Here is an 18,285-nt window from a genome sequence, read left to right as displayed (position 1 = left end):
AACAGGGAGGGGTGAGCCCTGATGCAGGTATATGGATGGCTTTGGTGCTGATACAGGTGGGGAAGTGATATTAAAAGTTTGGAAAATTTAGTAGGCTGAGAGTGTCCTTGCCATCATAAAAGACTAGAGTGGCTTATTTTAGAAAGAGATGCAAGGTAGCCCTTTGTGGCCTACTGTATAGTCTATTATATCCTACTTCTCTCAACCTTTAAAGTAGACCCACAATCCCTTATACAATAATTTAAAAAATTCATAGAGTTCTAATAAGTGAGATTTTTCCAAGTTTAGTTCCCATTTGGTGGCCAAACCTTACTTAAATAATGAGGCTGTCAGTCATCATGCCTCAATTTTGTCACATTTTCCTGAGAATTGTTAATATGTATGATCCCAGCATTGTGCCCCAGAAGCTGCTATGGGGTTACATACTTTGTAGGGTATACATACTCTATTCCTAAAATTTGTAAGAGATATCTTCTGCAAGCTGCTTGGCCCCAGTGGCTTGTGATGAGTGAAGATCTGCATGTTTTCCTCTACTGCATGGTTAAAGGCATGCAAAAACCACATATCATTGGCCTTTGTGTCTCATTGGGCTGGGCACTGCCTTGCCCACATCCTAAATACTCAAGGGACTTCATGGCTAATTAAGAAACTTCCTATATGTATGGCAACCGGGGGCATGTTCATGTCCTTCTCTGGCGTGTGGCCTTCCTGGCTGATGTGCTCCTGCACTGGCCCCATGCTGTGTGGCAATCCCTCTAGGTGGCTCTTGCTGTCTCTTGCAGGTACCTTGGCTGGGGTCATCGATCTCGCTGTCGACTGGATGACCGACTTGAAGGAGGGAATCTGTCTGTCTGCCTTCTGGTACAGCCATGAGCAATGCTGTTGGACTTCCACCGAGACCACTTTTGAGGACAGGGACAAGTGTCCCCTGTGGCAGAAATGGTCAGAGCTATTGGTGAATCAGTCAGAGGTGGGTTTCTGGGCAGGGCCTTGACTGGAAATGCCTGCAGTCCAACAGGTGCTTTGGGGCACAGCTAGGCACTGGGTGAATGTCTGCACTTTCACCCTCAAGTGTCTATTCTGTGGATCACCCACAGCTTCATACTGGTACAACTTCACTTTTTCTAGCTCTAGTGTTCAAGATTCAGTTGAAAAATGCTGCCCTACTGTTTTATGTGCACAAGACTTGTATATATTTATAAAAGTCTTGTGTTTGGTTTTTTTTCTTACTAAGCATAGTTTCCTGAAGAAATACGTTTGATTTTTATACTTTCAAACTAAGGAATAAGATACGATCTTTAAAAAATAACAGCTTTGGTACTCTGTTCCTTTTCATGGCTTAATAACATTCCATTGTTTGGGAAGACCACTTTTTATTTTTCTGTGCATCAGCTGATAAACATGGGTTGCTTTCACTTTCACTCTATTATGAATGGTTTTGTTTTGAACATTTGTGTATAAGTTTTTGTATGGACTTGTTTCCATTTCTCTTGGGCATATATCTACTAGGACACAGGTGGCAAACCCAAGGCCCGCAGGCTGAATCCAGCCCTCCACGTTCTTTTATCCGGCCCAGCACCTTCTTTCTACCCGGCGGCAGTGCCGAGCTCCTTGTCCCTAGATAAGGAGATGTGACATGTATACAGTCCTAAAGTTACATTCAGCCCCTTGAAGGCAACCACGAGGCTGATGTGGCCCCTGGTGAAAATGAGTTGGATGCCCCTGTATTAGGACAATTCCTGGGTCATATGGAAACTCTATGTTTAACTTTTGAGGAACTACAAGACTGGTTTTCAAAGTGACTGGACCATTTCACTCACACCCACAATGTATGAAGAGTCCAAATTGTTCACATCCTTACCCATACCTGTTATTATCTGGTCTTGATTCTAAACATCTTGGCAGGTGTGAAGTGGAATCTCATTGTGCTTTAAGTTATCTCTCAATACATTTTATGAGTAGGTGGCATAGGATGTTTCTGGGTCTTCTATGGCGGGGATGTCTGGGCACAGGATGTAGTGGTGAACCACAGACCGGGAGCTGGCATTCGTGGCACCGGAAGCTTCAGATCTGATTCAAAATCTTAGTTTGGGAAGATAGTTAATGTTTCACCAAATGTAGTAATTGTAACAATGACTATGGGTCACTAATAGATTAGAAACCCTGGTGAGGGGGAGCTAAGTTGCCAAGATTCATATTCATTCATCTATTCATGGAAGATGTAACCTATTTTTTATTTCCTCCTGTCCCCACTTTTTAGCTTGCAGGCCAGTGCGCAGGCTACTGAGCCACACAAACCAGGGCTTGCCCCCACTTTTTGTGCCTGATAGACTTAGTTCAGCTGAAGACATTTGCAATGCCCTTTGCTGTTTTTGCTAAACTTGTTCTTGGAGAACTGCAAATTAATTTGTTCAACTCTCAGAAGTAGACAGGATCTTGAAATCTCACACATTCTCAGTGCTCGCCATTGCTTCCAAAATAAATTCTCTTGGGTTGATGGCAGTGGAATTCTCAGCCCTATTTTATTTTTTCTCTCCTACTTGCAATATGTTTTTTTTGGGGGGGTGGAATATGGCCGTCCATCTTTTCAGTCATTTTATAGTTTTATACTATAGAGATTTAAGATTTATATTTTGATTCAAAGAATTACTGTTAGCAAGAGTGAGAAGTTATTTTTAGACTGAAAAAGGTACATTTTTAAGTGGGTGACATGTGTTCCTCGGTCTGCTTTCCCACCACATAGGTGTGAATGTATGTGACTGTAAAGGCTGAGCAGTCTCCTGGAATGTGTTTCTGCATTTAATAGGCACACATGTGGCTGTGTCCATGGCCTGACTTGCAGGTGACCTTGCTTTCCCTCCTGCTCACTGGAAGGAAATGTGGCCTCCATCCAGTGGACCAGGTCCTCAGTGCCAGGAAGCCCAAACTGTGTGTTTGCTTGAGAAAGCTTTCTCCACACATCAGACAATTTGGAAGAAGTGGTTCAATGACTCATTTTGACTGATGATCAAACTTCCCCTGCAGAAGTGCCTCTCTAGCATTAGAATGTATCTGAACCTTCTGGAGAGCTTGCTAAGATACTTTGCCAGTCACCTGTTCTGGAATGTCTCATTTAGCAGCTCTGGGGCAGGTCCTGGGACTCTGTATTTCTATCCTGCAAAGGGACACAGGGGTGCTGACCACCAGGGGTCCAAGGCACACATTTAAGCAGCAGTTCTCATAGTCACTGGCACTGTGGGTGCCGTGGCTGTGGCCTCAGTGAAAGCAAAGGGAGGCTGATCCACTGTAGACAGGACAAAACAAACCTTCTAGGGGCTCGAATACAGAATTTTCTGCATTACACCTTTTATTAACTCTAGCGCAAATGGTGATTAAAAGTAAGTCTCCTTCCTAGTTTCTATGGACATTGAGATATCCCCCGGTGGAAAGCTTGTGTAAACTGCTTGTGGAGAAGCCCTGGCTGTGTCTGTGGGTGCAAGTATGGCAGCAGCAAGAGCCGATAAAAGCAACACTGCCTTTTACTGACACGGGACCTGAACAGAAGCTACCCGATCTGGTCAGTGCTTCTGCTGTCACACTGGACAGCAGGACTGTCAGTCTGCTGTGGCTCATCAGGTCTCTCTTCTTTTGTGTCTGTTGTTCAGGGTGCCAGTGCTTACATTCTGAATTACCTATTGTACATCCTGTGGGCCTTGCTGTTTGCATTCTTGGCTGTCTCCCTGGTACGCGTCTTTGCGCCCTACGCCTGTGGCTCTGGTATACCGGAGGTGAGTGCTGGCTGAATTTCTACTGTACCCATGATGAGAACAGCAAATACTTCGTAGTACTTATGGGCCAAGCACAGTCCCAAGCATTTGACATCTCTTAACTCATTTAGTCCCCATAATGAACCTATAAGGTAGGTACTACTATTCTTTATTGGATAGTTGAGGAGCTGAATTGCACAGAGGTTAAGTAACTTGCCCTAGGTCACTAAGCTTATCAGTTGGGACTTGTGCTCAGGGTTTATGCTCTATATTCAAGATTTAGGCTCTAGTGCTTCTCAGATGATTAAAGTCTTGTCTTTGCAAACCACGCATAACCCTCAAAGCCTGTGGAGTCAGAATTCATTAACCACACACATACGTGTGGCACTTTAGTAATTCATAAGTACATCTATGATGTAATCTGGTAATAGACAATAGTGGAAGTTTGTTGCCATGATTTGATCTTGTGGTGACAAGGCAATAGCAATGTTTAGAAAACTTAATTCCACATTCAAGGCATGTGCTGTGGATGCACCCCCATGAGTTCAGAGTTCTTATATTTTCAGCACTTTCATGTAACCAATGTATGAGGGAAGTGACCTCATCAATCAGAAGGAATGCCTGAGACTAGACTTGAAACCTAGGATGATCTCTTGGTAGAACAGCAGTAATTGACCTAATTCTTGAAAATCCCAGACAGTGAACATTTTAGCCAGAAACAACTCTTTATTACATGATCACTGTGATCACTGTAAGCACTCAGTTCAGTTCTCTTTGGGTTGGTGCCTCAGCCACGCCCAGAGGCAGTGGAGATGGTAAGTTTCAAGAAGTGAGTGATTATCGTGACAGATGCATGCTGCTCCTCATTCCCTGCACCCACACTCTTCGTTGGTGCTGCCAACACTGCTGCTGGCCCAGGCAGTTCATGGAAAGGGCTGGAGCAATTAAAAGATTGTCAAAAGAAAAGCTTAACATGTCTTGTTCCAGGAACAATACAAAAAAAAAAAGACAATGTATCACACTGACTGTTTGATGGTTTATGTTAACATATTGCTTCAGGAACCCAAAAAACAAGCTGCAATACCATCCCATTTCTTTAATATAGCCAGTTCTGCCCTAACATGGTCTGCATTCTTCACAGTCCCAATGCTATGCACTATCGCATACTATGAACATGGAGCTGCTGGCGAAGTGGGTTTAGGCGCACAGCCCTCAGAAACTTCGTTGGCGACACATGGAAAAAGAGGAGCCTGATAAAAACAGTAGCACCATTTTGCATGTGTTTAATGGTTAAGGAATACATGCATGCTCCCTAGTGCACATGTGACCTGGTAGGTGTTTGAGGCACGTGCCTGTGTGCGTTTTGCGCATTTCTGCACGGCTGGGTTCAGCTGGTGCTGTTTTTTGTGTTCATGCCGTGTTTCTCCCAGATGAAATTGTGCATAAACAGACGCGAAATTTGTTATGCTCAAGTTCTTCCCTAATGCCTGAAACGTATTGGAACAAATTTGTGTTTTCCAAACAAATGTTATGGCAGAACTGACTGTATTTTATTTGATACCTAAGATGTAAGGCACCCTGGATGTTAAAAGGAACAGATTGTTGTTGGCATCTCAGTTTGGGATCCTGCTGCCAACGGTATGCATTTTCTGATTCAAGCCACCTTGTCAAAATAAAGAGATGGCCAATGGGGAATTGGCAAGAAGTTTAAAGCAGTCCTGAAAGGTGTGATGGGCACTGCCATCTTCCCCTTCCATGAAGCAGACATGCCAGGCTTAGCTTATGATCCTGCAGACAGGGAGCTGGAATCTGAGCTCTATGTGGGAGGGGCTGTCCGAACTTCGTCTTTATCTGAAGTGGGCAGGCATCTTTCTTTGTGCAACCTTTCAGAAAAGGGCTAAAATGCTCAGCATTAAGCTTCCTATGTGACAAAGTGCAAGGAACATATTGATGGGGATGAAATGCAAAAAAGTGAGGTCAAGATACAGAACTAAGTCACAAAAAATATATAAAGTATGCTGTTACGTCTATTGATGTAACAGCATACTTTAGTACATCTTTAGTGATAAACACATGTACCAAAGCTATAAAGCAAGGCAGGGAGGTGTTCAGAGTTGGGGAGGAAGGAGGTTCTACTGAAGAAGCTGACGCAGGGCTTTCAAAGGCCCACATTCTTACCCAGGGCTGGGGGTACATGGGTGTTTGTTTTATTCATATGCTGTTAACCACATATACTATATACCACCCATTTCTGCATTCGTAAAAGAGTTCACAATACTCTTCTAAAGTATCAGAAACCCAGTAGAGGTTTTATAATTAAATTTTGGTTACTATGACTCAGTAACACCAACATTTTCATTACTATAGTAGAGCTTGAAACTTGCAACCTAAGGGTACAGTACCTACCCTAAGATTTTGGAGAGAAGGGGCAGAGTAAAAAGGACATGTCAATATATAGTTCCTGGATAAAGAGAACCTCCTCCTAGTCAAGACCAACTAACTATGTACAATGACTTCTCTCAAATTGTGATATGGCCCCTCTCCTTGGTTTTAGCAAAGATACTCGCTGCGATACTTAGAAAATGTGCCTGGAGTTGTTTGAGCAGATCTTCTTGAAGCTGCTACATAGGGGGTGCAGTGTCAGACAAACAGTGACCATACTGAGCTTGTGCACATTTAAAAATTGCTTGTTCTCCCCAGAATTTGCCTCTGAAGCATTTGATTACTTAGAATGAAGATTCCTTTGGAAACATTTTTTAAATGCAAATTTAGAGAATGGTTTTCTATGTAGGCAATACTCTTGTCTAAGCTGTCTAAAGCAATTTACAAGTGAACACTTGTTCTTAGACTTGGGGATTTAGAGAGGACCAGGCAAGGGGGGCCCACTTTCTATTTTGTTTGCTTCATTATCAGAACCACTATTATGTGTGTAAGAAATCCTGTCCTCTTAGAACTTACTCTGAGTTGGTCTTTCATTACAAAACCTGAACACTCTCACAGATATTTGTTTACCAGAAAGGGTTTAAAGTTAACCCTACTGAGTCACAAATCTGCTGAAGTTCATCTCATTAAAGCCTTGCTTGACTTGGTCTCTATTCAAATGAAAGCAAGTGATTGGATTTTGGCATTTACTGGGAATGAATTTGCTTTCTTTAGTCCCCAATTTGATCATGACAATTTTATAAAATCATTTTAGAGAATTACAAAATACCTATTAACATTGTTCAATTCACCACATGTCATGGCTGGCGGAGGCTCAGGTAATTGAGATACTTGTAATTTTCTAAATGGTATTATGCTTTTAAACTCTCCCCTAGGGTCCAAATCCACATTAACCAACGGACAAAAAATTCGAGATAATTTTATTCAAGGAACACAAAAGGGCAGGATTGTGGCAGGCATAATAAAACATTCCTTAAATAAACAGATCACAGATACCCAAAGCACAGGCTCAAATAGGCCAAGTACTACTAAGTGAAGGCCAGTATAACCACGGCTAGTTTGTCTGCTATTAGTTAAAAGCTAGGGCAAGAAATACCATCTTATTGTGTCACCAGAACACCTCACTCATTTTCTGTGGGAAGGACCATCTTGAGTTCTTTGCGCACACATGCCTGCACACTTGCTCTCGATCTTTCCCCTGAAAATAAAAGACAGACCTGTGTCAATTCTGAGATGAAAATGGTCCATTCACATCCCTTTAAAATTTTGAGGATTAACCCTGGCTGGTATAGCTCAGTGGATTGAGCACAGGCCTGTGAACCAGACGGTTGAGGTTCGATTCCCAGTCAGGGTATATGCCTGGGTTGCAGGCCAGCTCCCAGTAGGGGGACGCACGAGAGGCAACCACACATTGATGTTTCTCTCCCTCTCCCCTTCTCTTCCCCTCTAAAGAGAAATGAATAAAATCTTTAAAAAATTTTTGAGGATTAGTTCACTTTATGACCCTCTCCAAATTGCCAAAGGTGACATGATGCTGAAGAGGGTGGTCCCTTAACTATTGAGAAATTAGGAATACCTGTACTGCTCTTTTTTGGAACAGAGCAGTGAGTGCTTTTCTACCTGGGCTGCATTTTAGAATAACCTAGGAAGGCTGTAAAAATCCTCAGGTCCAGTATATACCTCAAACCAATTACATCACATCTCTGGGGTTCTTAATTCTTTAGGTGAGTCCACTGAATGCTAAGGTTGAAAAGGACTGTAACACCTTTTGAGAAATTGATTCCTTGGCAGAACGATGCCTACCTGGAGGCACTTTGAAGTAACATAAATGTCCTAACACCAACAAGAGATAACATTGTCTCAGTATGTATTGATATTATACAGTGGGAGAATGGAAATTGACCATGAATTTTATTGGCTGATTTGCTTGGTGTCTTAACTAATTTATAATTGCAAGTTTCTAAATTAGTAGCTCAGCAGTAAACATTCACTCCATTCCAGCCATTCAGGTAAAAAGTTCTTTACCTACTTACTGGTGATGCTTCTGTATCCTAAAGAATACAATTTTCCAACATATGAAGTTTGTCACTGAGATTGGCACCCAGTTGAATTCTAAAAGCATTAGGCAAATTCATGTGCACCTTTAGGAAGAAAGCCATTATTTGGCACTTACAAAATGTGGCAGGTCTGAAAATGGAGCAAGACAACTCTACCAGTAGTCAAAGTCCTTTTTAACACAAGAGGACAGGAATCGTTGGAAAAAAGGAGGTTGTCATCGATTCAAACATCTTTAAATCCCCCCAGAGGTGTGTTATTAGAAAATATTGAGCATCTCCTTTCCCCAACATGATATTAAAAATATTTTCACACATACAGAAAAGTTGAAAGAATTGGCTATAAAGATCCATATACCCATGGCCTGCAGCAGGGTCAGAAGACTTTTCTGGAAAACGACAGAGAGTCAGTATTTTAGGGTTTGTAAGCCAACAGACAAAGTTGAGCATCTCTTCTCATGACAAGGCTAGGAGTCTTGTTTACATATTACATATAAAAATGTTGAAAGCACTCTTAGCATGCAGGTCATCCAAAAATAGCCAATGGGCTGTATTTAGGCCATAGACCTGATCTAAAGTTCCATGGACATTTTGTTCTATGTGCTTTGTCTCCATCTGGAACATCTTTCAGTAGTCAAAAATTACCAGTTAAATCAATAGCTTCATGTCTCTTTTTAACATAACAGAGGGTTACTGTGAATAGGATAAAATGCGTGAATAAAATGAGACCCTGATAATTAACTTATTTGGCCCTCATTATGATCTTACTACTCTAGGAATAATTAAGATTTCCTATGCATTGTTTCACATTTCTACTAATATAATATAAAATTATATATTAATATAAGTTCAGTTAATGTAAAAGTATAGCTAAATCAAACTGAAAGCAGGCTCTCTTCCACATAATTTAGTGACTCTAAGCTTGAGAACTGCTTCTCAGGGATTTAGTTCCCAGCTGTGGCATTGAAGTAGCTCATGCATCCTAGTTCTTTGTCCTCTGTTGCAGATCAAGACCATTCTGAGTGGCTTCATCATCAGGGGCTACTTGGGAAAGTGGACCCTGCTGATCAAGACCGTCACCCTGGTGCTGGTAGTGTCCTCGGGCCTGAGCCTTGGGAAGGAAGGGCCACTGGTACATGTGGCTTGTTGCTGTGGCAACTTCTTCAGCAGCCTCTTCTCCAAGTACAGCAAGAATGAGGGCAAGAGGCGTGAGGTAAGCATGCCTAGCTCCCATCTTCTGGAGGGTGCCCCCTTGCACTCCCCCCTGCACACGCTTGTTTTCATGAAAGGCCTTGGGCTACATGGAATGCTTTGCCTTGCAGGTACTTTCAGCAGCAGCTGCAGCTGGAGTCTCCGTTGCCTTTGGTGCTCCAATTGGGGGTGTGCTTTTCAGTCTAGAAGAGGTGAGCATGGGAGGCTGCGGAAGTGTGTTTTGGGGGCCGAGGGATACGTGGATGGTTAGCTCAGCAGTAGGCCTCCATCTAAAGCCCTCTGAGGATTAGACTCATAGGAGCATTGACATGATTCCTGCAGCTCATTAAGGAGCCATGATTTTTGCTGCTAAATATCTGCTTTCGAGACTTGTTTGAAAAAAATTGTCAATATACATTTTTGTGTCCTCTCTTTCTCATAACCAATTTAATTAAGCATTTTTGGTTTTGGCAACCCAAAAGATCTATTCAATGGGTCAGTTAACATTTTCTCTAAATGGCCATATAGTAAATATTTTAGGCTTTGTGGGTTTCCTGGTCTCTGTCACAGCTACTGAACCCAGCCATGTGGCAGGAAAGGTGCCACAGACAACACATATGTGACTGGGCATGACTGCATTCCAACACAACTTTCCTTATGAACCCTCAAGTTTGAGTTTTATATGATTTTCACGTCACAAAATAGCATTCTTTTGAATATTTCACATGTCACAAAATACTCCCTGTGAACCATCTTAAATTGTAAAATTTATTTTTAACTCGTGGCATTCAGCTACATTTGCTGGGCTAGGGTTTTCCAACCCTTGGTCTAGTCTGTTGTCCGTAGAGTCAAATTCAGAGGTTTATTTGCTTTTAGGAGGGTCTCTGTGCCGTAAATAGAATTATGATTCAATATTTTTATTTTTCTTAAAAATAGCTCAAAAACACTTTGACTAGTATCCATTCCACTTTTACACAGAGTCGCAGAGTCCTCTAAATATCTTTGTTGGTGCCTTTGGGTCATAATTAAACCTAGACTGAGGAAGTAAGTACTGCCCATCTTTGGCTCGTCTTTAATTTTCTCCTTGTTTGTCCCAGGTTAGTTACTACTTTCCCTTGAAGACCTTGTGGAGGTCCTTTTTTGCGGCCCTGGTGGCGGCCTTCACGCTGCGATCCATCAATCCCTTTGGGAACAGCCGCCTTGTTCTCTTTTATGTGGAATATCACACGCCCTGGTACATGGCTGAGCTCTTCCCCTTCATCCTGCTGGGGGTCTTTGGGGGCTTGTGGGGAACCCTCTTTATCCGCTGCAACATCGCCTGGTGCAGGAGGCGCAAAACCACCAAGCTGGGGAAGTACCCGGTGCTGGAGGTCATTGTGGTGACTGCCATCACAGCCATCATCGCCTACCCCAACCCCTACACACGCAAGAGCACGAGTGAGCTCATTTCTGAGCTGTTCAATGACTGCGGGGCCCTTGAGTCCTCCCAGCTCTGTGACTATATCAACGACCCCAACATGACCCGGCCTGTGGATGACATTCCTGACCGGCCGGCCGGGCTCGGGGTGTACACAGCCATGTGGCAGCTGGCCCTGGCGCTGATCTTCAAAATCGTCATTACCATATTTACCTTTGGCATGAAGGTAAATGAAGGGGAAGGAAGATGTGGGGGGGCACCCATGTCCTTCTGGGGACAGTACCCTATTTGCTAAAATAAAATTGTGTTGGTAGGAAAGGGGAATTGACCTTTATTGAATGTTGTCTTGTGTTGGGCACTTGACATTCTTTTAATCAATAAGAAACTATGCTTTTGATTAACAGCAAGCATATGAAATAGAGGTTTTAATCATATTTTGCAAGTGAAAAAGCCAAAGCTCAGAGTACAATAATCATATAGAGATGTATACAGCTTGGTGAATGTCCATGAAAAACACATGCCTGTGTAACCAGCATCCAGTACTAGAAGCAGAACATTGAGACTCCTCCAGAACCCCCATTGTTTTCCATCGCCATTGCTTTCTGTGTGCTATTTTTTCATTTGTTTCTTTTTAAAAAGTGTTAGAAAGCATGTATAGAGTTTACATTGAGTGTGTAATGGTCAAACACAAACCTCAATTTTTGCTCTGAGAACAAGGTTGGATGGACTTTCTTAAACAACTGACTGTCTCTGATCTATCCTCTCCTAGCAAAGGGATTTATTTTTGTGTGTCAGGAAGACACTAGCAACATCTTTTGGTGCCTACTGGGAGAAGTTGACTTTGAAGTTATAGGGGAATAAGTGGTCATGGCATAAGGGGCAGCTCAGAAAGGAATAATTTCCTCAGGAATGTCCCAAATTCTAGAAACCACCCTCAAGGATCCAGACTCACCTGGAATGTGGTTAAAGATCCACCTCCATCCTGAGATTGATGACAGTCCAGGCTGGATATAACTGCAGCTCCCAGTCAGCGTTGCATTCATGTGCAGTCTTCATGTGTGTTCCATAGTGCATGTCTGATCACTAAATAAATTACAATGTATTTTCACATAGCAAAATAGAAAGCACACTATTACCAAGATCTTTTAGTTCAGATAGTCTGTCTTTGCTACCTCCAACCTGACTTGAAAATATTCACTGTACTTTTTTGGAAAATGGACTTTGTTGGGAAAAGGGCACTGCCCCCTGCCCCTGAAAGGTGTTTGACCACTCTGTATTCAAGAGGGCAGTAAGCCGTTGAAAGCTCTTTAGAAGATCCAGGTGGCTGCACTGCTGCTTTCAGCTTCTTTATTCTACCTATGAACAGTTGCAGGCCCTTCTTTTCCATTTTCATGCTGTGGCTTGACATTTAATTTTAAAAGCTAATTTGGAGGACACGCAAGGGGAGCAAAAAGTGGTGAGTATCTCAAGTGACAGATGCTTGCTCTGAATGCTATTTGCAGTGGAGCTTATCATTCTTTAATCCACAGCAGGCAAACCAGGCCAGCTTTTGAAGGCCAGGAAATGAAGGTGTAAAATTGCATTCTCTCCAAGTCACGGTAGATAGGACTGACTAAGTAGGAGCAATCACTTGTCCCACCTTTTCCCAGGTGACCTACTTTGAAGTGCTGTACCTCCTCTGAGGATGGAAGCAAAATGCAAGCGTGTTGAGGGGGCAGAGTGTATACTGGGAGTGAGGAGGTGGGAATTTGGACAACTTGCCTCATGTTTCTTTTTTGTATGTGCTTCCTGGAGATCCCATCAGGCCTTTTCATCCCCAGCATGGCTGTGGGAGCCATGGCAGGCAGGATGGTGGGAATTGGCGTGGAACAGCTGGCTTACCATCACCACGACTGGATCATCTTCAGGAATTGGTGCAGGCCTGGAGCAGACTGTGTCACCCCGGGACTTTACGCAATGGTGGGAGCAGCAGCCTGCCTAGGTACAGCCAGAGGTGGGATGAGGTGGGGGTGAGAGATGCAGGAAAAGTTGAGACAGACCAAGCACAAAGGCTGATCTTGGTTAGAGGACTGGTCACAAGGAATACATGAGTACTTGCATTTTCAGGATAGGAGAGGTTGTGCTGCTGTGACAAGTAAACCCCTAAATCTCAGTGGCCCAACACACCAAGACTTACATCTGGTCCATAATAGGCAGTTGATCCCCATTATTCATGGATTTCATAATTGGGAACTTGTCTACTTGCTAAAATTTTATAATCCCTAAATCAATACCTGTGGGGCTTTCACAGTCACTCTTGGACAGTCACAGAGCAGTGGAAAATTGGAGTTATCCAACATACATGTTTGTCCTCATTGGAGGCTGACCAAGCTGAAGGTCTACCCTCTTGGTCCAGCTCTCAGATTATACACAAATGTCCTTCTAAAGGCCTATTTAGTGCCTGCCATGTGTTTTGCACTTTTGTGCTTCTTGTTAATGATTTGCTGTTTACAGTGGCCTCCAAGCATAGCACTGAGGTACTGTCTAAGATTCTTAGGGTGAGAAGCCTGGGATGTACCTTAAGGAAAAAATACATGTGCTACAGAAGCTTCCTTCAGGCACAAATTACACAGTGCTGTTGGCTGTGTGTTCAACATTAAAGAATCAGCCACATATATTAAATAAGATGTCTCTGAAGAGAAACCCACACAAAATAAAATTTTGTATTGATTTTGACAAAAATATTGTGACCAGAGGCTCACAGGACCCTAACCTTATTTTCCCCTAGGGCAATGATTCAGAATTTGGTAATTTAGTGTTTATGGTGACTTTATAGATCATAACTACTACAAATAATGAGAATCATCTCTTGTGTGCGGGTGTGGGTGTATAGTGTGAGTTAGCAGATGGTTTCTCTCCACTTAGTCATCATTCAGGGATTCATGGATGCTGATGGAGTCTCTACCATCTGCCAAGTGGTACCATCTAGAACAGTGGTTTTGAACTGAGGCTATTGTGCCTCTCAGGAACACTGGACAATAGAGGAGACATTTTTGGCTGTTGTGCCTGGGGTTAGAAGTCCTATTTATATCTAGTGGGTGGGGGCAATGTATAATGCTAAACATCTTATAGTGTACAGAACAGCCCCCACAACAAAGAATGATCTGGTCCCAAATGTTTCTAGTTCTGAGGTCAACAAACCCCAGTTTAAGCTCATTGAAAGATTAGGAGTTGGTACGGATTCTCTCTTTGAATACCAAAGGACACAAGGGTGATCCCTCTCCAGTCTATAGCCCATAAGAGTCTCTACAGTTTTTCAGTGTATGGGGTCCAGGTTTCATGCTTGCTTAGTCAGAAACCTGCATAGCCCACATATTATCCACTTAACCAAAAAGCAAGGCATGTGGTCCTAGGTGACTAGAGAACCAAGTTGTCCCTCCCTGCAGAAGAGCCCTCCAGTCAGATGTGACTCATGGCTCCCTGATGCATTTAACAGAGCCTGGCAGCAGTTCCAGAGGTCTGAACATAGACAACATGTGGAACTGCATCCTGAGAAGTGACAGGATGGGACTGTCTCCTTACATACTCCCCTGTCAGGAGAATTTACAACCAACTTGACAGTTTCCACAATTCCTGTCCTCCTGAGTGTCTGGGGTTGTTTCATAATTTCACTCCTCTCTTCACTTACAGGTGGAGTTACCAGGATGACGGTGTCATTGGTGGTCATCATGTTTGAATTAACAGGTGGTCTAGAGTACATTGTACCCTTGATGGCGGCAGCCGTGACCAGCAAGTGGGTAGCTGATGCCTTTGGGAAAGAAGGCATCTACGAGGCTCACATCCACTTAAATGGGTACCCATTTTTGGATGTCAAGGATGAGTTCACTCACCGCACCCTGGCCACTGATGTCATGCGGCCTCGGCGGGGAGAGCCACCACTGTCTGTGCTCACCCAGGACAGCATGACCGTGGAGGATGTGGAGACGCTCATCAAAGAGACCGACTACAACGGCTTCCCTGTGGTGGTCTCCAGGGACTCTGAGCGCCTCATTGGATTTGCCCAGAGGAGGGAACTGATTCTTGCAATAAGTGAGTAAAGAGAAGGAAGCTCTCATGTTACTCAGAGACAAATAGCAGCCTCTGTATCCCTCACATTCTCAAAGAAGGTGGAGAGAATGTACAAAGGGCAGAGGGCTTTCAGCCAGGGGATCCCACACTTGAATGTATATTTGTGTCACCTGGGGATCTGGTTGAAGTGCAGATTCTGACTCAGTAGATCTGTAGTGGGGCCCAAGACTCTGCATTTCTGCCAAGCTCCCCATTAATGCTGTGCTGCTGATTCCCACATTACACTGTGAGGAGAAGTATCTTGAGAGGGCATGCTTAGCTGGAAGATGACCACCATGTTTGCAAGCAGCTGCCCGGGCCCCAGTCCTGCTAGGAGGCAAACATCGGTGGCTGCCTTTTATGGAATTCACTGTTGGGCAAAGCTGAGAAGGAAGCTATGGGAAAGCAGGGCTGGCCTGGGCTGAGCTGCTGTCAGACAGACTTTCAGGCAGACTAACTACTGAGGTGGTATGTTGTTTGCCTGGGATGCCTCCCTTGGGTCAACACAAGCCTTTTACTTCATTTTATGACATTATGTCCCATCCCACTAGTTTGAGGTTAATGAGCAGAAGTCGTTAGTTCTGTGTGATGCTTTTCCTCCTCATGTGCCAACTAAAATCAGCTGGGCTGAGGGGTAGGCTGTTGAGATGGAAGAGGAAAGAGGGGACCATGCCCAGATGGAGTGTCCTGAAGACAGGTGGCTCAGACAAGCATGCCTGTGGGCCCCATAATTCTAGCAATGACTGCATTAGAAGGGGAGTAGGAAGAGAAGGATTCCAAAGAGCAAAGCCTGTGTGTGAATGGTTGGAGGCCCAAGCCAGGAGGAACAGTGAGCTTCAGGGGGCTCACTCCATTGAAGTCCCAGTGGACCTCCTGATGCAGTAGAGCAGGGAGCATCCGAGTGTGTCTGCAATGCATGGCAATCACAAATGCCATCCCGCTCATGTGCCCTCCCTGTGACCCATACACCATCCCAGCATTTCACAGTAGGCTGGGGCCTGTGATGTGGCTGAAGTGTGCAGTCAATTATTTTACTATATATTCCATCTTTCAGAGTGTTTATGAAATTTGTCAGTGGGACTCACCTGGGTATGAAGGCAGAACACCCCACCGGACAACCCTTTGTTTCACCCTACCCTTTGTTAACTATCTCTTAGGCTTTCCCTTTGAATTCCCAAATCTCTTCACATGTTAAATAGCTTTGGAGATATCTTTAAAGTGTGTTCATCAAAGGCTTTATAAAATAACTTTAGATAAACTATATCCTGTAATTTTAGGTTATTGCTCAAACATATTTACCTGTTACAGAGCAATAACTGATTGTCTATTTTAAACATGATAGCACATTTGTGCTTAAGTGCTCAGTGAAGCTTCTCTTATAGATCCCGTTGCTTAACAGGTAGGTGCCTTTTATCTATGAATATCATCTTATAAAAAACAAAAATTTAAAAAGGCTGTATAAGAAAGATTGGGTTTGTTTTAGAATAATGTAATCAGCAACCTTTAAAAAATTTATTCAATCCTTAAAATCCTTTAAGCAAAGGTTGAAATAAAAAAATAAAGTAATAAATGTCATAGAACCTATTATCTGTTGTGTAGCTCCAGGCACACCTGCTAAGAGACAGTTTACTAATTTTGCTGAAAGCCATTACTGTAATCAAGTAGGAAGGAACAATTGTCATCAACCAGTTAGAGAAGAAATTTAAGCTTGCCAACCAAGTGCTCCCCTAGAAGCTATGTTTGGAATGTCTGAAGAGGCAACACACGGTGTAAATAATACCTATATGCTTTCAATCAGACCAAGGATAGTATAGAAGCTGCTATTTACATGGTTTGTGGAAAGGCAAGTAGTGTTTCATTCTGAGCAATCAGAAAAGCTGTTTTCCTGGTCTGTGGAAATAGAAGACTCTCTGTATCTGGTGGAGAAATTTGTGACCTATATTTGCAAAATCATATACCCTTTTGTGAATGTGGAAATATGACATTAGCATTTAGCTAGTAATGATTCCATGCAGATTCTACTTTCAGGGGAATTATATTTTTTTAGGAGCAAAAATTATAGATATATCTGAGATAGTCTATGTAAGAAAAGAGTGGTAAATAAGGCAAATAAGGATTTTTCTTATAGGTCATGTTAAAAATTGTAGCAGCTGCTCCTGTGACAACCATGGTTGTCATCTTTGTTAGAGAATAATTCACTGGCACCATCTTGGAAGCCTGGGCCTCTTCACCATCACGCACTAGCATACGGGCCATATGTGACCCCTGTTCAAATTCCTGGTAAATGGGACTTTAACCCTCAGTGCCATTTGCAAATATGAGGCTCTTTCCTTGCTCAGCAGGGCTCAGGCTCTTCCAGGTCTTGAGTTCAGCAATTAAGTGAGGACTGGTTGAGAGAGGACTCAGTGGGAAGCCACAAAGATGATTAAAGGGATGGAAAATTAGAGTTATGGGCAGGAGTTAAGGGAACTCTGATTTTTTTTGTCTGGTGGATGATTTAATGATGATTCTACAGCATGTGGAAGATGCTTACTTGCAGAAAGGGATCTATGTCCAGAACTGAATAAGAAGATAAATGTCAGATCTGTTAGAAGGGCTGTTAGAAGTAAAGACATTTTTTGCCAGGAGAATAGTGGTGTTATATGCTTCTTTCTGCTGGGGACTAAAACATATATATGGAGAGACTTCTCCATGCTCTAGTAAGCTATCGCATCATAAAATAATCTGCTTTCTCTTCTAAATACTTTTTACTTTGTTATCACATCATCTTTGTACTGACCACCACTATACTTGCTTCCTATTTTCCATTTTAATCTTTCTTGTTAATTACATGTGTTCTTGTGGAAACATTGTTAATGAAGAGGATGATAGAGTATTACTACCCTAAAAACATAATTAGAGTAGTTTCTTGACCTTAAAACTGGTGATATTTGGGGTTGAATTATTCTTTATTGAGAGGGGTTGTCCTGCGCACTGTAGGGTGTTGAGCAAAATCTCTGCTTTCTACTCAGTAGATGTGAGTAGGAAGCCCATCTCCCAGTTATGACAACCAAAAGTATCTGCAAATATTACTAAATGTCCCCTGAGGATAGGCAGGACTGCTCCCAATCAAGAACCATTGCTCTAAAGCCATTGTAATAGCTTACTGAATATGTGATTATTTCTAGTATTTAAAATTTTTTTGGCTTATCATAGTTTGTGAAATTCACTTTATCAACACTTTCTTACCCTCCCTGCACCTGGCATTATGATCACATTGCTGCTAGAAAGTAGAATGTCAAGTGAAATGACCCTAGCAGGTGCTCCTAAATGTACATCATTTTTTGGAAGCCATGGGCATTAATACCAG

The 18,285-nt window shown here is 42.8% G+C and overlaps 1 protein-coding gene across 3 annotated transcripts in view; it reads left to right on the top strand.

Annotated features, from left to right (window-relative positions):
• Nucleotides 1-18,285, top strand: part of CLCN4 (chloride voltage-gated channel 4) — a 54,310-nt gene that overhangs the window by 22,246 nt on the left and 13,779 nt on the right. For all 3 annotated transcript variants that reach the window (XM_053655817.1, XM_053655815.1, XM_053655816.1), the window contains 7 exons: nucleotides 783-970; nucleotides 3,645-3,767; nucleotides 9,249-9,455; nucleotides 9,565-9,645; nucleotides 10,531-11,076; nucleotides 12,645-12,831; nucleotides 14,520-14,918. In XM_053655817.1, the coding sequence (XP_053511792.1) occupies nucleotides 783-970; nucleotides 3,645-3,767; nucleotides 9,249-9,455; nucleotides 9,565-9,645; nucleotides 10,531-11,076; nucleotides 12,645-12,831; nucleotides 14,520-14,918 (1,731 nt within the window). The remainder of the gene's footprint in view (nucleotides 1-782; nucleotides 971-3,644; nucleotides 3,768-9,248; nucleotides 9,456-9,564; nucleotides 9,646-10,530; nucleotides 11,077-12,644; nucleotides 12,832-14,519; nucleotides 14,919-18,285) is intronic.

The sequence above is a fragment of the Artibeus jamaicensis genome, unplaced genomic scaffold (assembly GCF_021234435.1).
Source record: "Artibeus jamaicensis isolate MK-2021 breed Jamaican fruit bat unplaced genomic scaffold, CSHL_Jam_final scaffold_1283, whole genome shotgun sequence".
NCBI lineage: Eukaryota > Metazoa > Chordata > Mammalia > Chiroptera > Phyllostomidae > Artibeus > Artibeus jamaicensis.
The sequence above is the reverse complement of the archived record's forward strand: the minus strand, read 5'-3'. Positions and strand labels throughout refer to the sequence as shown.